The sequence below is a fragment of the Centruroides vittatus genome, unplaced genomic scaffold, assembly GCF_030686945.1.
Source record: "Centruroides vittatus isolate TY-2023 unplaced genomic scaffold, ASM3068694v2 contig_1776, whole genome shotgun sequence".
NCBI lineage: Eukaryota > Metazoa > Arthropoda > Arachnida > Scorpiones > Buthidae > Centruroides > Centruroides vittatus.
This window is the reverse complement of record NW_027121087.1, coordinates 943,496-964,357: the sequence shown is the minus strand read 5'-3', so window position 1 is coordinate 964,357 and position 20,862 is coordinate 943,496. Positions and strand designations below refer to the sequence as shown.

Sequence of the window (20,862 nt, the reverse complement as noted above, 5' to 3'; positions counted from 1 at the left end):
ATATACACATATTTTAAAATTTTATTTAATTTCTCAAATTTTGTACTTACCTTCCCCCTTTACTAATTTGAAGAGACAATAATCTTGTGGATTAGTTATATTAAACTTATGTGCAATCATTTTACCTACAGAAAAAAAAATAAAATAAAATAATTTATGTATATGTTGATTATATTTTTAATTCAACTTTTTATAATGAAGAAGTTTTTCTATAATTTAAATAAAGAAAAAAAAAATACAGAAAAAATATTTAACTAAATAAAGATCATAGTATCATACAATTCATGAAGTTGATGTGAAGTTTTCACAAATAAAATTATGTATGTATGTATATAAAATCATCATCGTCACTTTTTTATAATATCCATCAAAAACTGATTATGCTTCTTTAAATATTATCTTTATTAAAATCACCTTTAGTAAAACAAAAACTTTTCTACTTGAAAGTAATATATTTCATTCAAATTAACAATATAAAATTATTTAACACTATAAATAAATTCAATACTGTATTTAATTTTTGAATATTTTTTTTAGCATATAACACAATTATAAATGTTATAAATCAGGAGTCCTCAAAGCTATTTATCCAGTCCACATAGCTTGTTTACATTGACATATTTTATCAACAACATTCAAACTAGTTCAAAGCATATAAAACTTTTGAAAAGTCAACTAGAATTTATAAATCTTGTTGCAAATGACTTTTATTAAATCTCTTTAAAGAAAGGAATTTGTTAAATTTTTACAAATCTCTGCCAGAAAAAATTTTTAGACATCTTTAGTAGTTTGCATAGGGATATCTTTTTAAATTGAATTTATGTGATTTCTGGTTCAGACTGGAAGTTTGTATATAGTTAATCGGGGCCTCCTGCACCTAAGCTTTCCATATTTGGTCATGAATTTCATCTATCTAACATCATTCTTGAGATTAAGAATGGACAGATGAATGAACACTGGAATTTACAGGTCAACGTTTTTTTCAAATTGCAGCCCAATAAAATGAAAATCTTCATAAATGGCAAAAAAATTTGGAACAAAAATTTTCAAAGTTAAATTTTACTATAAGCTAGAAATCTGTCTAACACAGAAACAGAAGAGATTTTTGAGTATGAAAAAACCTAACTTAATCTGAATAAAGTGGAAAATTAGACTCAGACAACTGCAAAAAATTGTCTTCTGTATAATGGTCACCACAGAACAAGACAACCTGCATTATGAGAACAATTTCAAACCTTGTCAGAGAAATAAAGGTTGTGTGATAAGAGCACAGAAAAGGCCTTTATTAATATTAGTCTTTTATTCTGCTCTTAGTTAATTCCAATAAAGACTTTTAAGAATCAAGAACTTTCAAAATTCAAATGAGTTTAAGAACTGATATTTCAAAACCGAGCAATGAATGTAATTCATTGAAAACAATGAGAGTGAGATAACACATACTACCAATTTGCCTTGTACTGGACTGAATAGTTAGTAAGTAACTAGTACCAAACGTTCAAGAACAAATTGCTTAACATTGCTGGTAATTACGAAATTAAAGTTAACAATTAATTAGAGTATTAAAATTCCCGAGATATCAGATTAGAGAATAACTTAGTCTCTGTATTATTGTAATGCAATAAGAATTTCTGGCAGCAGAGCAAGACACTAGTTCTTGGTACTCAAATTGATTTGTTCACTCTAAGAAGGATCCTAGCACAAGTTCTTGAAAACAAGAACTTTTTACCCAATACTTCTCAATTCTTGTATTTGAATACTTTCATCTTTAGATGAATCACTTTGGATTAATTTAGATTAAACCTAATAATAAAATATTTCTTACATGTATAATTTTACTAAAAAAAATAAATGTAACTGTGTGACATTTATCCTGTACAGTTTAAAGATTTAAAAAACAGAGGAAAAAACAAAAATACTACAAGTTTGTTCCAAACAGAAACCTGTCAATATGGGGAAAAATTCATTACTATGCAATTTCACTTTATAAAGGTTTTTTTGTATACTAACAGAAATGCTTGGCATTACCTGGACAAAAAGTAAGAAGGACAAACAATAAAACAGAAATCATATTAAAAGTTTGGTTATTTTACTTTCCATTGTTATGTTTATCATGAAGAGTCAAGGGGATAAAATCAAGGGAGGAATAGGATGTTGCAGTTTTATGTTATTCTCTAGAACCTTATGAAAAATAAAGCCTAAGTATGAAAAATTTGGTGCAGATTGATCAAAAAGTTAAGAAGCATATAGGGAATAGACAGACATCATGCAAACATTATTATTTTATATATGTAAATATATAGATTTATAATTATGGCATATACATAAATTGCAAACAGACATCATTTTATTTACTACTATACTCTTGAGAATAATATGATTTCATGTTTCACTTTTCCATTATCTGCTATTCCATTTTCACATAAAAAGGAATAATTTTTTTATATTCATTGATTGTATTTCATAAAACACATTCTAGACAGTTCTAAGAAACTTTTCCAACAATTCTAGGTCCAGAAGAACTAAATTTCCCACTTCCTTTATCTATAATGAAATGGAAATGGGCCATCTCACTGTCTTATACGGTATATTGATATACTAGTAGGCACACAGTGTAACCATGTCCCTAATAGCTACATGGTATATATTCTGTATTACATTCCTTTTATTTAAATTTGAATTGCTTTTACTTTCGTTACATAAGGATATTTAGAAATCAGTATGTGTTAATAAAACAAAGAATTATTTTAAATTAATTGCATTAATTGATTATATGTAAGCTGAATATTTAGAAAAATTTATATAAATGTAAACATTTTAATTAAAAAATTACTTTTAAAATTTACTTTAATTTTTTTAAAGATAAAACAGAAAAGCACTGTAAGGGATATATTGCCATTATTATAGTTCAGAATAGATATCATTTTCATCTCAAACAACTATAAAAAAAAAAAAAACTAATTACAAAAGTATTAAATAAATATATAACTACTATCAGAATATATGCAGATTATGACAATCTTTTAAATCAAAGTGTGCTATACTTGAAATCCTTGATTAAATCTTTGAAGTGAGAGAAAAAAAAAATAGTGGAAACACTTCTGGTTTTCTGGAGCGAGATGGTAACTGTATATAATTTGCAGAATATACTGTAGATCACATGCCACAGAAAACTTTGATTTTTCGATACTTATTCCTTTATGTACAAAAATACATATTGGGTGATTCACTGGTGCCATTCTGTAGTTTTTTTTCTAGGAAATTGTTAGAGACAGGAAGATAGAACTAATAATCTAGTTTAGAGGACAATTTTTAGCAATCTTGGATGACCTTAAAAATCAGCAGTTTGAAATTAAAAAAAACTTTATTTTGTTCTTAAATTATAAGTGATACTTTTGAGCCATTATATGAATTAACTTGGCATTTATCATTGTCTTCTATGAATAAAAGCTTGAACTGAACCAAAAATTTGTATCTTATGTTGTGTCAAATATTATAACAAGTATATTACTTAAGATTTTAAGTAATTATCAATTTGAGATATTATTATTTCATCTATATTTAACTTATTTACAGAATAAGTAAGAATAATGTCATCTACAAAATATTCCATAAAAACTATAGCTGTTTGATTTGCAACTTTCACATTGATATTTTTTATATATAATTCCACAAGTTTTGGTCCACATAATTCAAAAATATAATAAATTAAAAGTATTATAATGCTTCACAAAACATAGACATTCCTTCATCTTAACGGGAAACACTTTTTGAAAATTTTTCTACATTAACTTGATGATAATTTTGTCTTTATCTAAATATTTATCAAGAAGTAATTTAGTCACTATAGTTAATCATTATTTTCTCATATATTTAAATTTGTAAATTAATTAAAATAATAAAAGTGAATATGTTTAACTAGTAAATAAAATATCAAGTTTAATAGTTAAATATATTTACTTTTATTGTTTAATTATTAAGATTTATTTAGTAATTAAAGTTATAAATTATTAATTTTCTAAGTTTTTCTTAAATTAGTTTTATTTTCTTAATTAAATTATAAAATAAATTATTTTAACCTTCTACACACCCTACACAGCTAAAGAATTTACTACAGTAAAAATAATAAAAGAAGAAATATATTAATTATAATCACTTACAAACTTCTTTTGTAGTCATATTTGGTCTGACAGGAAAAGTTTTTGATATAATACTTCCAGTTAGTTCATCTGGAATAACTATTTTCATAAAGCCTTGAAGATCAGCTATGCTTGGCTTACGGGATTCCAATGGAGACTAAAAATTTTATAAGAAATTATTGATTATAAGCTTCAGCACAATGCAATATTGAATTTATATATTTTTATCAATAACTTAAACATAATTCATTCTGATAAATGGGTAATCATATTTATGCTATTACATTTTATGTTGTTATTATTATTATTATTATTATTATTTCTGTGAAAAAAATCAAATCAAAGGTTTAAACAATTTTGAAAAATAAAGAATTATATAAAATATTTACTGTATTTTACAGTACATAAGATGCAACTTTTATACAAAAAAAAATTTGCCTTGCATCTTATATGTGAAGCTGCAATCTCCCCAAAGGCTAATGAATTCTTCAAATGAACTTCAGTAGGATACAGATAAATACACTACTTTTTCCTAAATATTCTATGCTGAAAGAAAGTGCATCTTATATGCCATAAAATATGATATATACAAATTAATTGAATTTAAAAATAAAATAATTTTGAAGCTTATTATGTTAGCTTTATAGAAAACTGTTTTTTATAATTAGTAATAAATTATGTATGAACATTTATTTTAAATAACATAAGATATATTGTATATTCTTGTTTAGAAATTATACCTGCTTAGGAGATTTGTCAAACATTTGGGTAGTTGATGTAAATGAAGGAGAATGAGTTTGACTAGCATCTTGGTTACATGTCTGAAAGTTTTTCAACACATGGACGGCACTGCTGAGTGTTGTAAGATAGTATCCACCTTCACCAGATAACAGAGAGGGATGAAGCAGACCCCACATGTAATCTGCTTCTATTTCAGCAGCAATAATTCCACATTGTACAAGAACATAAATAAATATTGGCAGGAAATCTTAAAAAAAAATTATCATTTATTTATCATTAATAAAGCAATTATATTTACAAATATATTATAAATAAATATTCTTCATTTTCAAATCACATTATGCACTTTTAAATTTGTAAAAATAAATGAAAATTTCTTCCCTTCTAAGGTAAAAATGTCAATAATCTCTGATGGTTAAACATGAAAAAATTTGTTAATAAGACATGAAAAATTTTTAATTATTTAGAATAACAATTCTTATAGTTTAATAGTAAATTTAAAAAGATTTTGAATAAGAATGCTCAAACAAATTGTTGATCATGTCATATTATTGTATAAAAATAAATTAATATATTAAATCATTTAGTTATTTTATGAAGATTGGAATAAAAAAAATCCAATCAATTCTTAGGAATGTGTTATAAAAAAGTTTAAAAATTCTCATAAAATTTTTAAATATTCTCAAATATAAATAAAAATGTGTCAAATTATTCAATATATTAACATAGAAATTCACTTATATTTTAAAGTATACAATTTTCTACAAATTACACATCTTTTTAATCTTTTAATGGCCGGTCAAATTTCTGGTTACAGAAATTACCTAATTTTATAATATGTTACTCTTTAGGACATACTCATCACATTTTTGCAGAAACCATTTTAATTTCATTCATATACATGAAATTATTTTATGTTTCCAAAATGGAAATGTTGGCATCGTCCATATACTAAAAATATATACTTTTATTAGGCTTTACAAAAACAGGTTTATTACACAACAAAAATGTTATATAACAAATTTTAGTTATTTAGGCCACTTTTTATAATAGATTAGTGAAAAAATTGTCAAAGAAAATGAATCTGAAAAAGAAATGTGAATCTGGAACGTGCACTGCATCAAACAAACTGCATGCTACTCGACTTCCTGGAGTTTATCATCATTGCTTTTTCCATAAAATTTACATATTATATAGATGAATATACATAAACTTCACATAACATCCAAATTTTGAATCCGAACTTTATAGGTTTGTTTCTAATAAAAATTTTAGCTGACTGGTGCTAAGGTAATGGTAAGGTACTATTTCCTCATCAATACTCAAATATTGATTAAAAATGCCAAACTGTTGAAACTAAGCATTCAAAATTTCATAAAAGAGGAGAATTTTGGTGACTTTTGATTGTCTATAACAGTGTTTCTCAAACTTTTTGGACCGCGACCCCCCTTCTGCACTTAAAAATTTCAAAGGACCCCCGAAGAATAAGTATGTGTCAAAAAACATCCCGGAGGGAGGGGGTTAGGCTTGTATTTAAATATTTATATTATTTTTATTATTTATATGTGCAATTTATTTAAGTAAAAATTATTTTATATATTTTTTATTTCTATTATTTCTAAACATGAATCCATAGTAAATTTATAAAATATTTGAAAAAATTGATCTGGCATCAATTTTTCAGCGACCCCCACTTTGAGAATCACTGGTCTACAATATGGAAGTATCTTTTCATATTGTGAAACAATCTTGGCTCATAATATTGCCAAAAATAGGAACTGAAAGATCCTCAGCAGTTGACCAGTAGTTATTTTCAGAGGGCAAGGAACGATATCCACTGATGAGCAACAACCCCAAAACTGCCTAATTTCTAGTTCAGATATCCCAAAGTTCGGATTACTGTTGTCACAATTTTCATACAGGCATGTTTCTCCCATAGTTCATTAATAATTTGAAGGGTAAAAAAACAATTCAAATATCTCAAATTCTTATGTTTTCTTGCCCTACTTTATATGGTTTCATAATATCTATGGTAAATGAAACATCTTCAGATTTCCTCCATTTAGGAAAATTACTACGTCTCTGTTTGGCAGCAGATTCTAAAAGTTCTTTGCTATCACTCTCACTATCAGCCACATCATTTAGTTCTCCTGACACTTTACATGGCATTCCATCAAAGTCTAAATTTTCTTTGTCAGAATCTACAGGCTTATCCCGATTCTGGAGACAAAATAATATCAGCAGCAGTTCTCCAAGAAGACAAGGCCACAGGTAAAATCTATTACTTTCTTGAGATAAATATGTCTACATCATGGCACTGTATTTGATGAAAAAGATATTGGCTAACTATTGATAAAATGAAGAATTCACAATGTCAAGTATTCCATTTTATTTCAAATACACTCTTTCTATTACAACTGACTCTCTATATACTGTATTACATATATCTTTAGTAGAAGGATATTCTAGAATGTTCTGTCACCTGACAACAATTTTCTTTGATATCAATATCCACCAATTAGAAAAAAAATGCACATTTTTAAGTCTAAATGATAACTGAATTGCAGGTAATTAGCTAATAAGGTTTAGTGATATGTTATTACAACTGGACAAAAGAAATATAACTTTTATTGTATAGATAATGCCAACATTCCCCTTTTGGGAACATAGATAAACTTTTAAAACTTCTTAGTGCATGGTAATGTTATACTGTATATATATTTTTAAACAGGATTTTATAACATGTACTTTATTTATCATCAAATCATCAAAATAATTTCATGAAATAGAAATGTTTATGAAATAATACTAAAAATAATATTACATACATGAATTTGTATTAACTAATTATTTTAAGTTATTATTTTATGTAAAATTATGTATAATATTCTGCAATATTTGTGAAATAATGATAAAACATAACATAAATTATAGCAACAAGTAAAAGTCGTCTTTTTTCTTCTACGAAGAAAACCAAAAAATTAACTATGTTCCCAAAATGGGGACAGGACGTTGGTTAATAAAAGGTTAACAGCAAAAAAAAAAAAAAAATCACGTTAGAATATAAAGTGCAGTCAAATAATGAGCCCATACCATCTGCTCCTAGTGATGTATGGTCTTTGGTGCTGTTTTCATGTTGAACCTAAAATATAAGTAAATAAATTTTAAATAACAAATCCTGAGAATAAATTTTAATTACAGTTTAATCATAATTAAATTATCATATATTTACTTATTAAAAGCTACATTTTTCAATTAGCATTACAACATACCTAAATATATCTTATAACACTGTATAGTAAGTAAATTAATTAAAATCAAAAGGAATAAAAACTATACTTATTTCAAATACATTGTTTTGTCATTTTTGTTGTTTAAGCAAATTCTCATCAAAAATCTAACTCTCTTAACAGATTAAACATAAATTTCATATTTTATTATCATAATCATCATCATCATCATACATTACTAAATACCAAATCAATTTGATTAAAAAAATTTTAAGATTAAATTTTAATTTCCAAATAAGTTATAATTTAACTGTTCTATATTATTCCAATATCTTTTAAAAATATTCATATTCTTAAGTTGTTATGATTAGTAAGAATATATGTTATGTTTGAATGACTAACTTAGACAGTAATTAGTAATCCTTCCAATTTATGAATAATTAATTCCACAAAAACAGTGCGTGAATGAAAACCATGTAAATGAAACCATAGAAAACTGACTAAAATGGGAACTATTCCATATTCTCAAAACACAGTATTTTACTCTTATTGGGGTAGGAAAGTTTCAAAGTTTTTTTAAAATGTACTGTACTCTATACCTATGTAAGAGGTTACTGATAACAAAACAACACTTTTTAATGTATCTATCATTTATTTCCATAAATAGAGGGAGTACTGTTATTGTCTTTTTATTTAATTCTTCCCAACTACAAATAATACAATTTAACATTTTGTATATTTGTATAGAGTGGCAAAATAACCTTAAAAAAATTCTAATCTGAAATTTTTAAAATTTATTTTCTCTTATATCTTTAAAAATTCTTAAAATGTCAGCATTGAAAATAAAAGTGTAAAAAACTGAGTATCTTCAGAAAGCTTTACAAATCAAATTTTATATGTTCCTTTTTCTGGCAAATATTACTTATTTAACCTTAACTTTCAGTTCACATTAGTTAGTTAATGATATGTAAAAATTACTATCTTGAATTCAGTATTAATCACTTTTTAAAAAAACAAATAATTTTATATTTTATAAAAGTTCTAAAATAGACAATATAATAAAAATAATATTTTTGTTACAAGTTATCAGGTCAGTCCATAAGTCCATGCCCATTTTTATGACCTTGAGAAAAATCTTGTTTTGCTGTTAAAAATGTCAGTCTAATGTGATAATTTTTACACTGAAGTGTTAAATTGGATCTCATTCATATAATACTGTTCAGAATTGTGAACATTTCAGTTGTTTATTTTCAAGACATGTTTTATGCTTTTTATTTTAAAGTGGTGAGAATGTTACAAATGCAGCCAAAAAAATAAATACTGTACATAATCAAATTGTAATTAGTGCAAGGACTGCGCAGAAGTGGTTTGAAAGATTTAGAAACAATGATTTTAGTGTGGAGGATAAGGCTCGTACTGGAAGACCCGTTGACTTTGGTGATGATGCTCTCTCTGCACTAGTTGAAGCAGAACCATCTTTAACAGTTGATAAAATTGTGGAACATTTAAATTCATCCCATGGAACTGTTCATAGACACCTACAACAAATCGGAAAAGTTTCAAAGCTAGGAAAATGGATACCACATGAACTGTCAATAGCTAACCGACAACAACGTGTAAACATTTGCACGTCTCTTTTATCCCGCATTGATTTAGAATCTTTTCTTGCTGGCTGGTTACTGGAGACGAAAAATGGATCCTCTATAATAATTTGATGAAAAAAAGACAATGGATGGATCGCAACAAGCAGCCAAAACCGACTGCAAAAGGTGGGTTGCATCCAAAAACTTTTGTCTGTTTGGTGGGATATGTCAGGTGTAATTCACTTTGAGCTGTTAGAACCTAATCAAACAATTACAGCTCAAATGTATTGTGAGCAATTAGAGCGTTTAAATGAAAAATTGAAAAAAAATCGACCGTCGTTAGTGAACAGAAAGCATGTTCTCTTGCAGCATAACAATGCTAGACCACATGCTGCAAAAATAACTGTACAGAAACTTGAAAGCTACAACTGGAAAATTTTACCTCATCCACCATATTCGCCAGATATTGCTCCCAGTGATTATCATCTTTTCTGCAGTTTGCAGAATTTTTTAAAAGGAAAAACTTTTGAGAATGAGAACAATGTAAAAAAGGCTATTTCTGAATATTTTGATTCAAAACTGAAATCATTCTACGAAGACGGGATTAAAAAGCTACCATCAAGATGGCAAAAAATTGTACAAAATAATGGTGAATACATTATAGATTGAAATAAAATTTAATTAAAATTTTTTGCTGTTTTTTTTTGTAGATAAAAATATGCATGAACTTATGGACTGACCTGATACATCAATAATATTTTCATTCATAAGTATTTTGAAAAAATGAAATATGCAAAGGATAATGAAAAATATGTAAAATCTTTCTAGTATTGAATATATCAAAAAGTATGTAAATTTTTAATATTATAAGTAATTATAGTAAGTAAAATTTAATAAATTCTTAACATACACTATTATAAATAGTAGATATAGCTGCCAAGAGATTTTCCAATTTTTTTAAAGGAGAATAAGCTTGTTGTAATCTTGTTAAAAAATGTCGTACTACTTCCAATGATGCACCTTCTGGAGGTTTAAAACCAGGCTGTAAAATTTGAAATATAAAACGTTCATTCAATATTTATAAAATATAGAATATATTAATGAATTTTATGAAAATTAATTTCATTAAAACACATTAATAATTGTTATTAAACTGTGATAAATAAAACTTTAGATCTGACTTGCCAAACAATCATGTAATAGACCATGCAATAGATCAAATAATCAGTATGAGATAAGATATGAAAAAACTCCATCTTAAATTATTGGTTACCACAAAAATTTGAATTTAATTTAAACCCAAAGCACTTATTTTGGTATAAGAACTCATTATTATATGAAAGATTAGTGTAAATATTTACTGAAATTTTTAAAATAAATCAGTACCTTTACAGATTAAATTTTCACTCACCCTAATACCAATTTCTTCAGCTGATTTTGTTCTTGCATATTTCATATTATCTGATAAAAGTTTTAATGAACCATTTCTGTAAAGAAGACAGAAATATTAAATAATGTAATATTAATTTATTTCCAAAACAATATAACATTTATATTTAACATATAATTTCATTTAAACTAAATTATACTTGTGGATAACAAAAATTGAATTGGAAAGTTACCTAGTATATTCATTAACAAAGAGTTGATAAATAAAACTTTTAAGAGGCTTTATCACAAGTTTATGTAGTGCACCTTCAGTAATAGCATCTATATTCAAAAATTCATTTGGTCTTAACTGGAAGAAGAAAGTGTTAACTTCAGTTTCAAAATCTCTTTCTTAAAAAAAAAACATATTATTATTAACTTAGTAAGTATGGTTGCTGTATATTCTAATTCTGTGTGTACCGTCTTTGTAATAAAAAAAAAAAAGATTCTGGTAGACGATCATACAGCAATGGTTAGGAAATTTACAGTTTATTTGTAGGGTTTTTTATTCAATGCATTTCGGGTTAGCTTATGTCCATAATTTGTATTCTTTGACAGCACTGAAGAGGGGTTGAAAACATAAGCCAACCCGAAATGCATTTGAATAAAAAAAACCCTGCAAATAAACCGTAAATTTCCTAACCATAGCTGTATGATTGTCTACCAGAATCATTTTTTTGGATTACAAGGACAGTACACACAGAATTATATTATTATTACTTAATATTTAAATAGTTATTGACTTGAATTATTTGCAAATACAAATACAGTGAAGCATTAAAAATCCAGACTAATTGGGCCTGGACCTTATATGGATTTTCAAATATATGTATAAATTAGCATTTTAAGTACTATAAAATAAGTGTTTTTAGATTCCAAATACATTGTAATTCAAATTCAAGACAGTATTTCACACAGAATAGAGGAATACTTAGATTCAAAACATAATTTACAGAATTACTATATTTAAACAAAAAATACACTAATTATAATTTCAAAATTAAAAAGTTATGAATTCTGAATAAATATGAGATCATCAATAACGCAAGGCTGAAAGATCACTACCAATGAAGTTACCATTGAAAAGGATTAATTTCTAACTTGTAAATTTTAGGAGATTGATTAAAGGTGTAAGTACATCTCTTCAATAAACTTAAAACAGTAAGTACACATTGTTTAAGGCAACTTTTTTATTATTGAAGAGATGTACTTACACCATCTTCGATGATGAAAAAGGACTGTTGAAAAGATCAGTGTAATTTTATTACATTCATTATTTTAAAATAACCTTTCTTTTGAAAGTTTTTAAATATATATATCATTTTTGACATATGGATTTTTAATGCTTCACTGTATATGTTTCAACCACTCACCACACCAGGATATAGTTAATCACATACTCCAAACCATGTAATTGTATATGCTTCAATTATGAACATTTGAATTAATAGAAATGTATAAAAAATAAAATTATTATTAAAGTATAAAATACTGATATTAAGTATCATCTAAATTATAATTTAATAATTAATAGAAACCTTATTTCTTTCTTCTTGAACTAGTTGTTCAAATTGCCCTTCTCCATGTTTCACAAGATAATTTTTCATTCCACTCATAAACTGACGTATCTAGAAAAACCATTAAAAATGAAAATTTGATCAGAAATTGTAAATTATATTTATAAAATAACTGCTCTTAATTATTAACAGATATTCAATTATTATTAATATATACATGGGCCTATTAAAGAGAAACTATCATACACAGCAAATTCCAGATAATTTTCTTAATATTACTTTAATTTTGTATCTGATAAATAATGAAACCATTTTATTTTGTTACACACATATATATAAAGTTTCTAAAAACAAAATTATACAATCTCTCTAGCCAATTTCCAAATTATGTTAGATTATAAATACAGTGATACCTTGTACTTTGAATTCTTCACAGTTTGAATGCTGAATTTGACAATTCACTTTGGAGTTCAAACAATGCTTCAAAGTTTGAATTGCACTTGCAGTGAAAAAATGCACTCAAAGCATAAATGCAATCTGTTGTGTACCCAAGTCATCTATCACTCTTGCATTATGCTCATATGTTTCCTGTGCTTTTTCACTTTAGTTTTTAGTGTGTTTAGTTATATATATTATGTTTGTGAATTTTAACATTTTTTCCTTGCAATTTTTCTTTGTCTTTTTTCAGTTTTTGGGCACCCCATACATTTTGTATCCTTTAATTTAAATTTTCCCTAATTACAACTTTTTAAATTACATTTGACATGTTCAAAGTCTTCCCCATACATATTACAAATTTATTTATTGTTTATACACTGTTATACCCTTTGCAAAACTCAAAGCATAATATGCTGGATATGCTTTTTATTTTAAGATTTTTGAACTTGATTTTATTCAACAAAATGTGAAGTAAAAAGTTTAAAATAAGATTATAAACAAAGAATACAAATATAATCTCATATTGGCAAAAATGTGTTAAATTTCACAACTGTTAAAAAAACTGCAAAAACTTTCTGTTCAATCTAATATACCTTTACTTATTAACCATTGCATCTGAAAAGTTTCTAGAAGCAACAAAGCCCAAGAGGAAGATTGTAATATCAATGATTAAGATGAAACAGAAACTTATCAACAAGCATGAAAACAGTGCACGTATGGCAAAACTGGCATCTGTGTTTAAGATGCCAAAGTTGACAAAGTGTGACCAGTAAATTCAATTTTCATTTTATTACACAATATTTACATATTTTATTTATTGTTTTCATGTTTTATTATTAAGGCATAAAACTGTGTTATTTTTACCTTAAACAATGTATATTTATTAGTTTATTAAAATGGATATTGTTCAGGGTCTGGAAATGGATTAATTTACTTTGTTATTTCTAATGGAAAAAATTGATTCGAACTTCAAATGATTCAGAGTTTGAGCAGCATCCTGGAATGAACTAAATTTGGAGTACAGTACAAGACATCACTGTATTTTATTTTTGTAATTTTTATTATAATGTAGTTTCTTGAAAAAATCTAGCATTTGTAATTTGACATATAACTTTCAATTTTTTTTTTCAGTTTGTTAATGTTGTATTCAATTTTTAAAACATAAGATACAAATTTAACAATAATTGTTCTCTACTTCTTAAATCAAAGATGCTTATCATACTTGTAAAATATGAATTGAAACTTGTGTGAATAAACAACAATACAGAATTAATGTTAAAATTTTGTGTTGTGAACTTACTAATCTGTTCTGATAGCAATGTCATGATTTCAGCTAATATATCTTTCATCAACAGAAATTCGTTATTACATTTATTTACACTTCTGCTGATTAATTGTTGCAAATATTAGTGGAATGAAAATGTAGTAAAACATGCCAAATCTTTTCAAAGGTGATTATATAAAATATTCAGATAAAATTTATTATCAAGATTTTACAAACAACTGGAATATTGAAATAACTGACTTCATTAATAAACAGTAAGAATTTTATTGTGAATTAATTGAACACACAGTATATATCACAGTACTAAAATATAAACAAGAAATTATGATAAAAATACATGTCATGTGCCATAAGAGATTGTGGAGAAAAGCATCCAAGTAATTGTAGGCAATACATCATTTCAGGTCTGCAATACTATCGAAAGGAAATTAATTGCACAAAATTCAGATGTGTAGTTAAATCACTTTCAACTAATATAAGCCCAGCTGAAAATTCTAGCTCACAACTAGATATATCATGAGGATGAACTTGTTCTATTTAATACATGAAGCATTACTGGATTTTTATTATTGTTGTGTTTAATTTTATTTAAATAAAACTATAAATAATATTACAAAACTGATAATGTATCATGTTCCTTCTACCATCTGAAAATCAAGTGTTAAAAAAAGTTGAAGCCTCACAACATACATAGTTGTGAGTTAGAGAACTATGCTGCTGAGCCTACATTAGTTGAAAGTGATTTAACCATGCATATGAATTTTGTGAATTAATTTCCATTTGATGATATTGCACACCAGAAATGATGCATCATATAACCAATACATTGTACACTTATCCCTGATGCATTGCTTACAATCTCCTGAAGCTTTGACAATCCCCTATGGCATGTAACTTATGAAAAACACTATATTGGTTAAGCAAAAACAAATTGTTTTTGTTTGTTATAACCATTATTATTATAAAACAATACATAATTATATTTTATAATAATGAGAAAAGTGATTATGAAATGACCTTTCAAAAATGTTGATAATGATAATGACTTCAGTCTGGCATAGTATTTGACACCAATAACATGTATCACGTTTACATCACTACCAGTGTAATAATCATTTACAGAGATATATTTTTCTCCATTAGATAAAAATTGAAAGTAACTGTTATCACAAACTAAAATAGATAAAAAAAACATGCTTTGTTATACTTTTTGTATGTGAACCTCATGGCTGTATTACAGTTTATACAGATATGACATGCTAAAAATCATTCAAACACTTTAAATAATGCAGTTTCCATATACTTATATAACAAAATTTAAAATCTAATAGCATCATTATTTATATTTCATGTTTATTATCCATTGTAAAGTTAATTTAATCTAAACTCTTAACAAACGGTACATTTATACATTTAACTAAAAATAAAGTGTTCAATATTTAATTATATATGAACACAAATCTACATAATATTAAAAAAATTAGCATTTAAAATTTTAATTATTTAATAAAATTTTCATTTTGACAATTATTGTATATTACTTTTGCAAATTAAAACAGTCGTTATAAATATTATTCTATTATTATCTAATTTAATAAAACTTTATTATAATTCTTTTTAATTTTAAAATTTTTCCTTTTCCTTTTAATTTTTATTTTACCATTTAGTCAAATATTAAAAATCAAACAGAAATACTTACATTCCTCATAACTATAATTGGATTTGTTTCATTACTTTCTTTAGTACATTGTATAAAGTTTTCAATTGCCATAGCAAATGTATTAATTCTTTCTTCAGACAATCTGTTTAATTACAAACAAAAAATTAATAATTCTTTTTTCAAAAGATATTTATCATTAAACAGAAAAAATAATATAAATTTATTATCATCATTATTATATAATTTATTCATTTCATTATAAAAGATTTATTTAATTCTATAAGAAACATCGTTTCAATTATTAGTAGTATTTTTAAAATGATGCTGAATTGTTTGCTAGTTGATTGAAAATTTGCTTTTACTATAATTATCATATATGCTAATCGGATTTCTACAACTTTTGTGTATTGAGACAAATTATACTAGACTCAATTAATCCAAAAACCACTAATACAGGGATAAACTATTAATTACACAAAACCATTAGATAACAACTTGTAATTAGTTAATTTACATAAACTAGTTTAAATTCATTAAACTAAATTTGATGCCATTACTTCATTCATATTGATTAAAATATTTGAAAGAGAAAATAATGAAAAATAGAAATAACAAACAAGAGCTATTTTGATTCTTAATATATTTCATCAAGGAATATACGTAGTCCTGCTGCAAAAAAAATTTCTACAGAGTTTTCCACTAGAGCCAAAAAAAGCTCTCAAACACAAATATGCCTGACTCTTACTATTCCTTACAAAAAGAAGTGCCAGATTACTGAATATATAGACCTGCCTAATGACGTGATGTGGTGATCTACACCTTCAGTACTGATTCTTTTTAGAGATGGGTGGGCAAATAGTACAGCACATTGACATGCAATACTTTACACAGAAACGAAATCCAAGTAAACTGGAAGTGTTGCATGACTAACATTTTCATGGAAACAGAAGTGCATAGGAAAGCACACTAGGAAGTAAGCAGAGTAATTAAGAAGAATGATTATTAAGAGCTGGATTAGCAAGAGTATGCAGTATTCTGTCCAATTAAAACAATCAAAAATTTTGTTTTTAATGAAATTCTTTCAATTTTCTTAGTCATTTTATATAGATCTAAAAGCTTAAGTACTTTCAATGAAAAATAAGCTTTGTAAAACCAGTTACATATTTAAAAACAGAATTCATCTTTTTAGAATGGAATGCTCTGAAATTCACATATTAGAACACACATTTTAACATAATTTTTTTTTATAAGGATAAAACATATGTCTTAATCAAGTATATATTTATATATCTGAAATCTCAAGATTGGTATTGAGTTCAATGGCATTTGAAGAACTAGTAAAAGTTAACTTTTTTTAACTAAATTATAATTTAATTAAAAAAATAATTAAACAAAATATAATAAAGTAAGAAAATCCATTATCCCATGTTTAAAATATAGACCATGAAATGATTGGCAATGAGAATAACTAGACTTTTATAACAAGTTTAATATGAAAATTAATATGCAAATGATTTAAAAGGCATCACAGATGCCATCAAATTAATTAATTAATTTTTATCTTCTATAAATAAATGCTAAAAAACAAAGTTGCACAAAAAATTATCATACATAAAGGATTAATGTAATGAAATATATAATGTTATAATTCAGTTTGAAATTTAAAATTTTGATGTAATGTACATTTAAAATTTTAAACATTTTAATGAACTGTTTCCTTGTTTTTAATAAACATTTTTAGGATTAGATTCTTTGTAAATATTTTGTTCTGAAGATTAACTGTCAAAAACATTTATTATAAATATAAATGAAAGATCAAACATATTAAATAGCAAGAATAGTGTTCATAAAAGTTCTATTTTATATAGATCTAAAAGCTTCAGTACTTTCAATGTAAAATAATTAGACCACTATACACTACACTATTTAGACATCTATCCAGAAGCAAAAGATCTTTCCAGCATTGATTAGGTTTTTTCTTGTAGTTTTAGGCTCTTTTCTGTTCTGAGAGCACTAAAAGGCCAAGATATTGATTAGGTTAGGTTAAGTTATGGACTGCAGCAGACAAATACACTGGTTATTATATCACCATGACATGAATCCATTCCACTGCTACTTGCAACCAGCTCAATTTGCAAAGAACACTACACAGCTATCTGAGTGGTGCAATATGATGTTAAATTTACAGCATGAAAAACCATAACTCCTTAAGCACATTTTATGGACTGGTACTATTTTATGGATGAGTTACTATTTTTCCAGAATAGAATGTATAATCTTCACAATTGCATCACTGGACAGTGTATGCTCTACAATGCATACGTAAAACCTGTGTGGAATTTGGGAACAGCTTGGTCCCAAATTCATCAACAGCACCCTGAACAATGACCTATATTTGAACATCCTAACATGATGTTAAGCAAATGGCTTGATGACTTGTTATTAAATTAAACTGATGTATACACACTTTAAATGTACTAACATTTTAACTGTATATTCTAAAATGTTTTAAATTTTTTCATTCTATTTGAATGCAATCATCAACAAAACATGTGCCAATTCATTCCAAGATAGGCATCAATGGCTCATAGAATGGCTTGGCAACTGCTGGATACAGGCGTCTTCCACAGCCGTCATGTTTCCCAGATTCAACGCTTCAAAATTTTTTCATGTGGGATCACATTAGTGCAAAGCATTTGTGTATGATGTGTATCCAACAGTACTGCATGATGTTAGCAAACTGGAGAGATGCATACAAAAGGCCAATGAAACAATGACACCAGGAATGCTAATGTCATCCATAACACTATGCTTGCCTGTCTACATCTTTGTATTGTTGCTGAAGGCAGTCGTTTTGAACATTCTCTAAAACATGTAACAAAGCTCATATTTTTGTAACAATTTCTGCTATGCTGTTTTTATCCTTTACAGTCAGAGGTTATTTCTATGTTATGCTAATAATTATGTCATAATAATTCCACATCTGTAATTGAAATAAAATTCTGTTTCTTAAATTCTCCCTGAAATTTGTCAGAAAACATACATAAAATGCATATTAAGGGTACAGCATTGCCAAACTTCATCCTAGTGACTGAATTTTAAAGTAAAATTTTTTCACAAATTAATACTGCATACCAACTTTAGTTGAGATTTGCCCAATAATTCTTTCTACAGAGAATTTAAACATCTACTCTTTTAGTTATGATCACCATGTATAATGGATTTAAGAATAGAATCATATAGATTATTGATAAGTTTATACGATACCATATATGTACATATATATCAATTGGTTACTATAATCAAATTATTGCATTAGTGTAATATGGAAACAATACAGAGATGCTATCTAAATTTTAAAATTCAAAATAATGTTTAATGTTTTTTGAAAATATGATGATTTTCCTGAAAACATTTCACTTCTGACTTGCAGAATTAATTCTGAAATGCTCTATTTTTTAATCAATTCCAAATATGTTGAAACTGAAATATTTGCACAATTATCAATTATATTTTATTATATGTTTGTAATAAATAATGAGTTTATGATAAAAAATAATGATAGAAAAAATACTAGTGTTCTTATATTATGAATGTAGCCAGTTAAAAGCATGGGAACCTTAGTAATTTTTTTTAAATAGTGAAGAGCAATATTACACATTCTCTAAGGAAGAGAAGTGAGTGCAAGCAGTGTTATAATTGTTGCACCACATAATAATTAACAAGAACAAATAATTGATGAAATTCAAAAATATTTTTAATGTATGAGTTTTGGCTGTCTTAAGTACAAGAGCATCATAATTTAGAGTGTAACTACAGTTTACATTATTTTACGAACAATTCATCTTGCAAACAAGATTTTGATAAATTTTTAACTTTTGGAAACTACTTGTAATTTTTCATTGCATATTCCGAAAACTCTGGAAAAGTCAAGGAAATTTAAAATCCAGTTTTGCCAGACACCCTGCTAAGTTTTATTGTGAAAAAATGACTTTTAATATTAAAAAGCATTTAGAATAATTTTCCAATAAAATAAAATTAAACTATCTTGTTACACTAATACTTAAAACTTCTTACCTAAATATATACTGTCTGATATTATCTCCTACTCTGGTGTTTTTATTCCTCAGAGCAACAACTCTTCGGGCAGCTAAAAATATAAAATTATAAAATTTAAATATTCAAAGTTAAAAACAATTTAATTTGAATTAAATTTTTTAATTATAGTATTGGGTTGTTCGGAAAGTTTGTAGCAATTTTTGATAGCCAACAGTTGAGACACCGATTGACGCAAAAATGATTAGAATTGTACAAACCAATGAATATTACGATAAATGACCTTGAGATGCGTCCATTACAAAAAAACCATTAAGATTATTCAAATAGTGTTTAATTTGTCTCATTGCAAAAAATGGATGCAAACAACATGCATTATCGACACTTGTTTCTTTTCTTTTTTCGTAAAGGCAAAAATGCTGTACAAACAGCAAAATAGATATGTGATGTTTATGGTGGGAGTGCTGTATCAGAATCAACTGTTCGAAAGTGGTTTGCAAAATTTAAAATGGGTAATTTCAGCCTTGAAGATGCTCCTCGCTCAGGAAAACCTCCTGTTATTGAAGAGGACCAGATCAAAGCATTATTGGATGAAAACCCTCATTACACAACTCGAGAGATTGCAGACATAGTGAAGTCATCAAACAGTACTGTATTTCAACATCTAAAGAAGCTCGGATACGTGAATCGTTATGACATTTGGATATCTCACGACTTAACGGAAAAAAACTTACTGGATCGCATCTCCATTTGTGATTCTCTTGAAAGACGAAATGAAAATGACCCTT

General features: G+C 26.3%; 1 protein-coding gene across 5 annotated transcripts in view; it reads right to left on the bottom strand.

Annotated features, from left to right (window-relative positions):
• The window catches only part of LOC136969294 (protein sprint-like), a 102,492-nt gene that overhangs the window by 2,832 nt on the left and 78,798 nt on the right, over window positions 1–20,862 (bottom strand). For all 5 annotated transcript variants that reach the window (XM_067263407.1, XM_067263409.1, XM_067263408.1 and 2 more), the window contains 10 exons: window positions 20,096–20,168; window positions 16,058–16,160; window positions 12,657–12,746; window positions 11,313–11,428; window positions 11,102–11,177; window positions 10,601–10,732; window positions 7,971–8,019; window positions 4,877–5,124; window positions 4,158–4,293; window positions 51–125 (listed from right to left, as the gene is read on the bottom strand). In XM_067263407.1, the coding sequence (XP_067119508.1) occupies window positions 51–125; window positions 4,158–4,293; window positions 4,877–5,124; window positions 7,971–8,019; window positions 10,601–10,732; window positions 11,102–11,177; window positions 11,313–11,428; window positions 12,657–12,746; window positions 16,058–16,160; window positions 20,096–20,168 (1,098 nt within the window). The remainder of the gene's footprint in view (window positions 1–50; window positions 126–4,157; window positions 4,294–4,876; window positions 5,125–7,970; window positions 8,020–10,600; window positions 10,733–11,101; window positions 11,178–11,312; window positions 11,429–12,656; window positions 12,747–16,057; window positions 16,161–20,095; window positions 20,169–20,862) is intronic.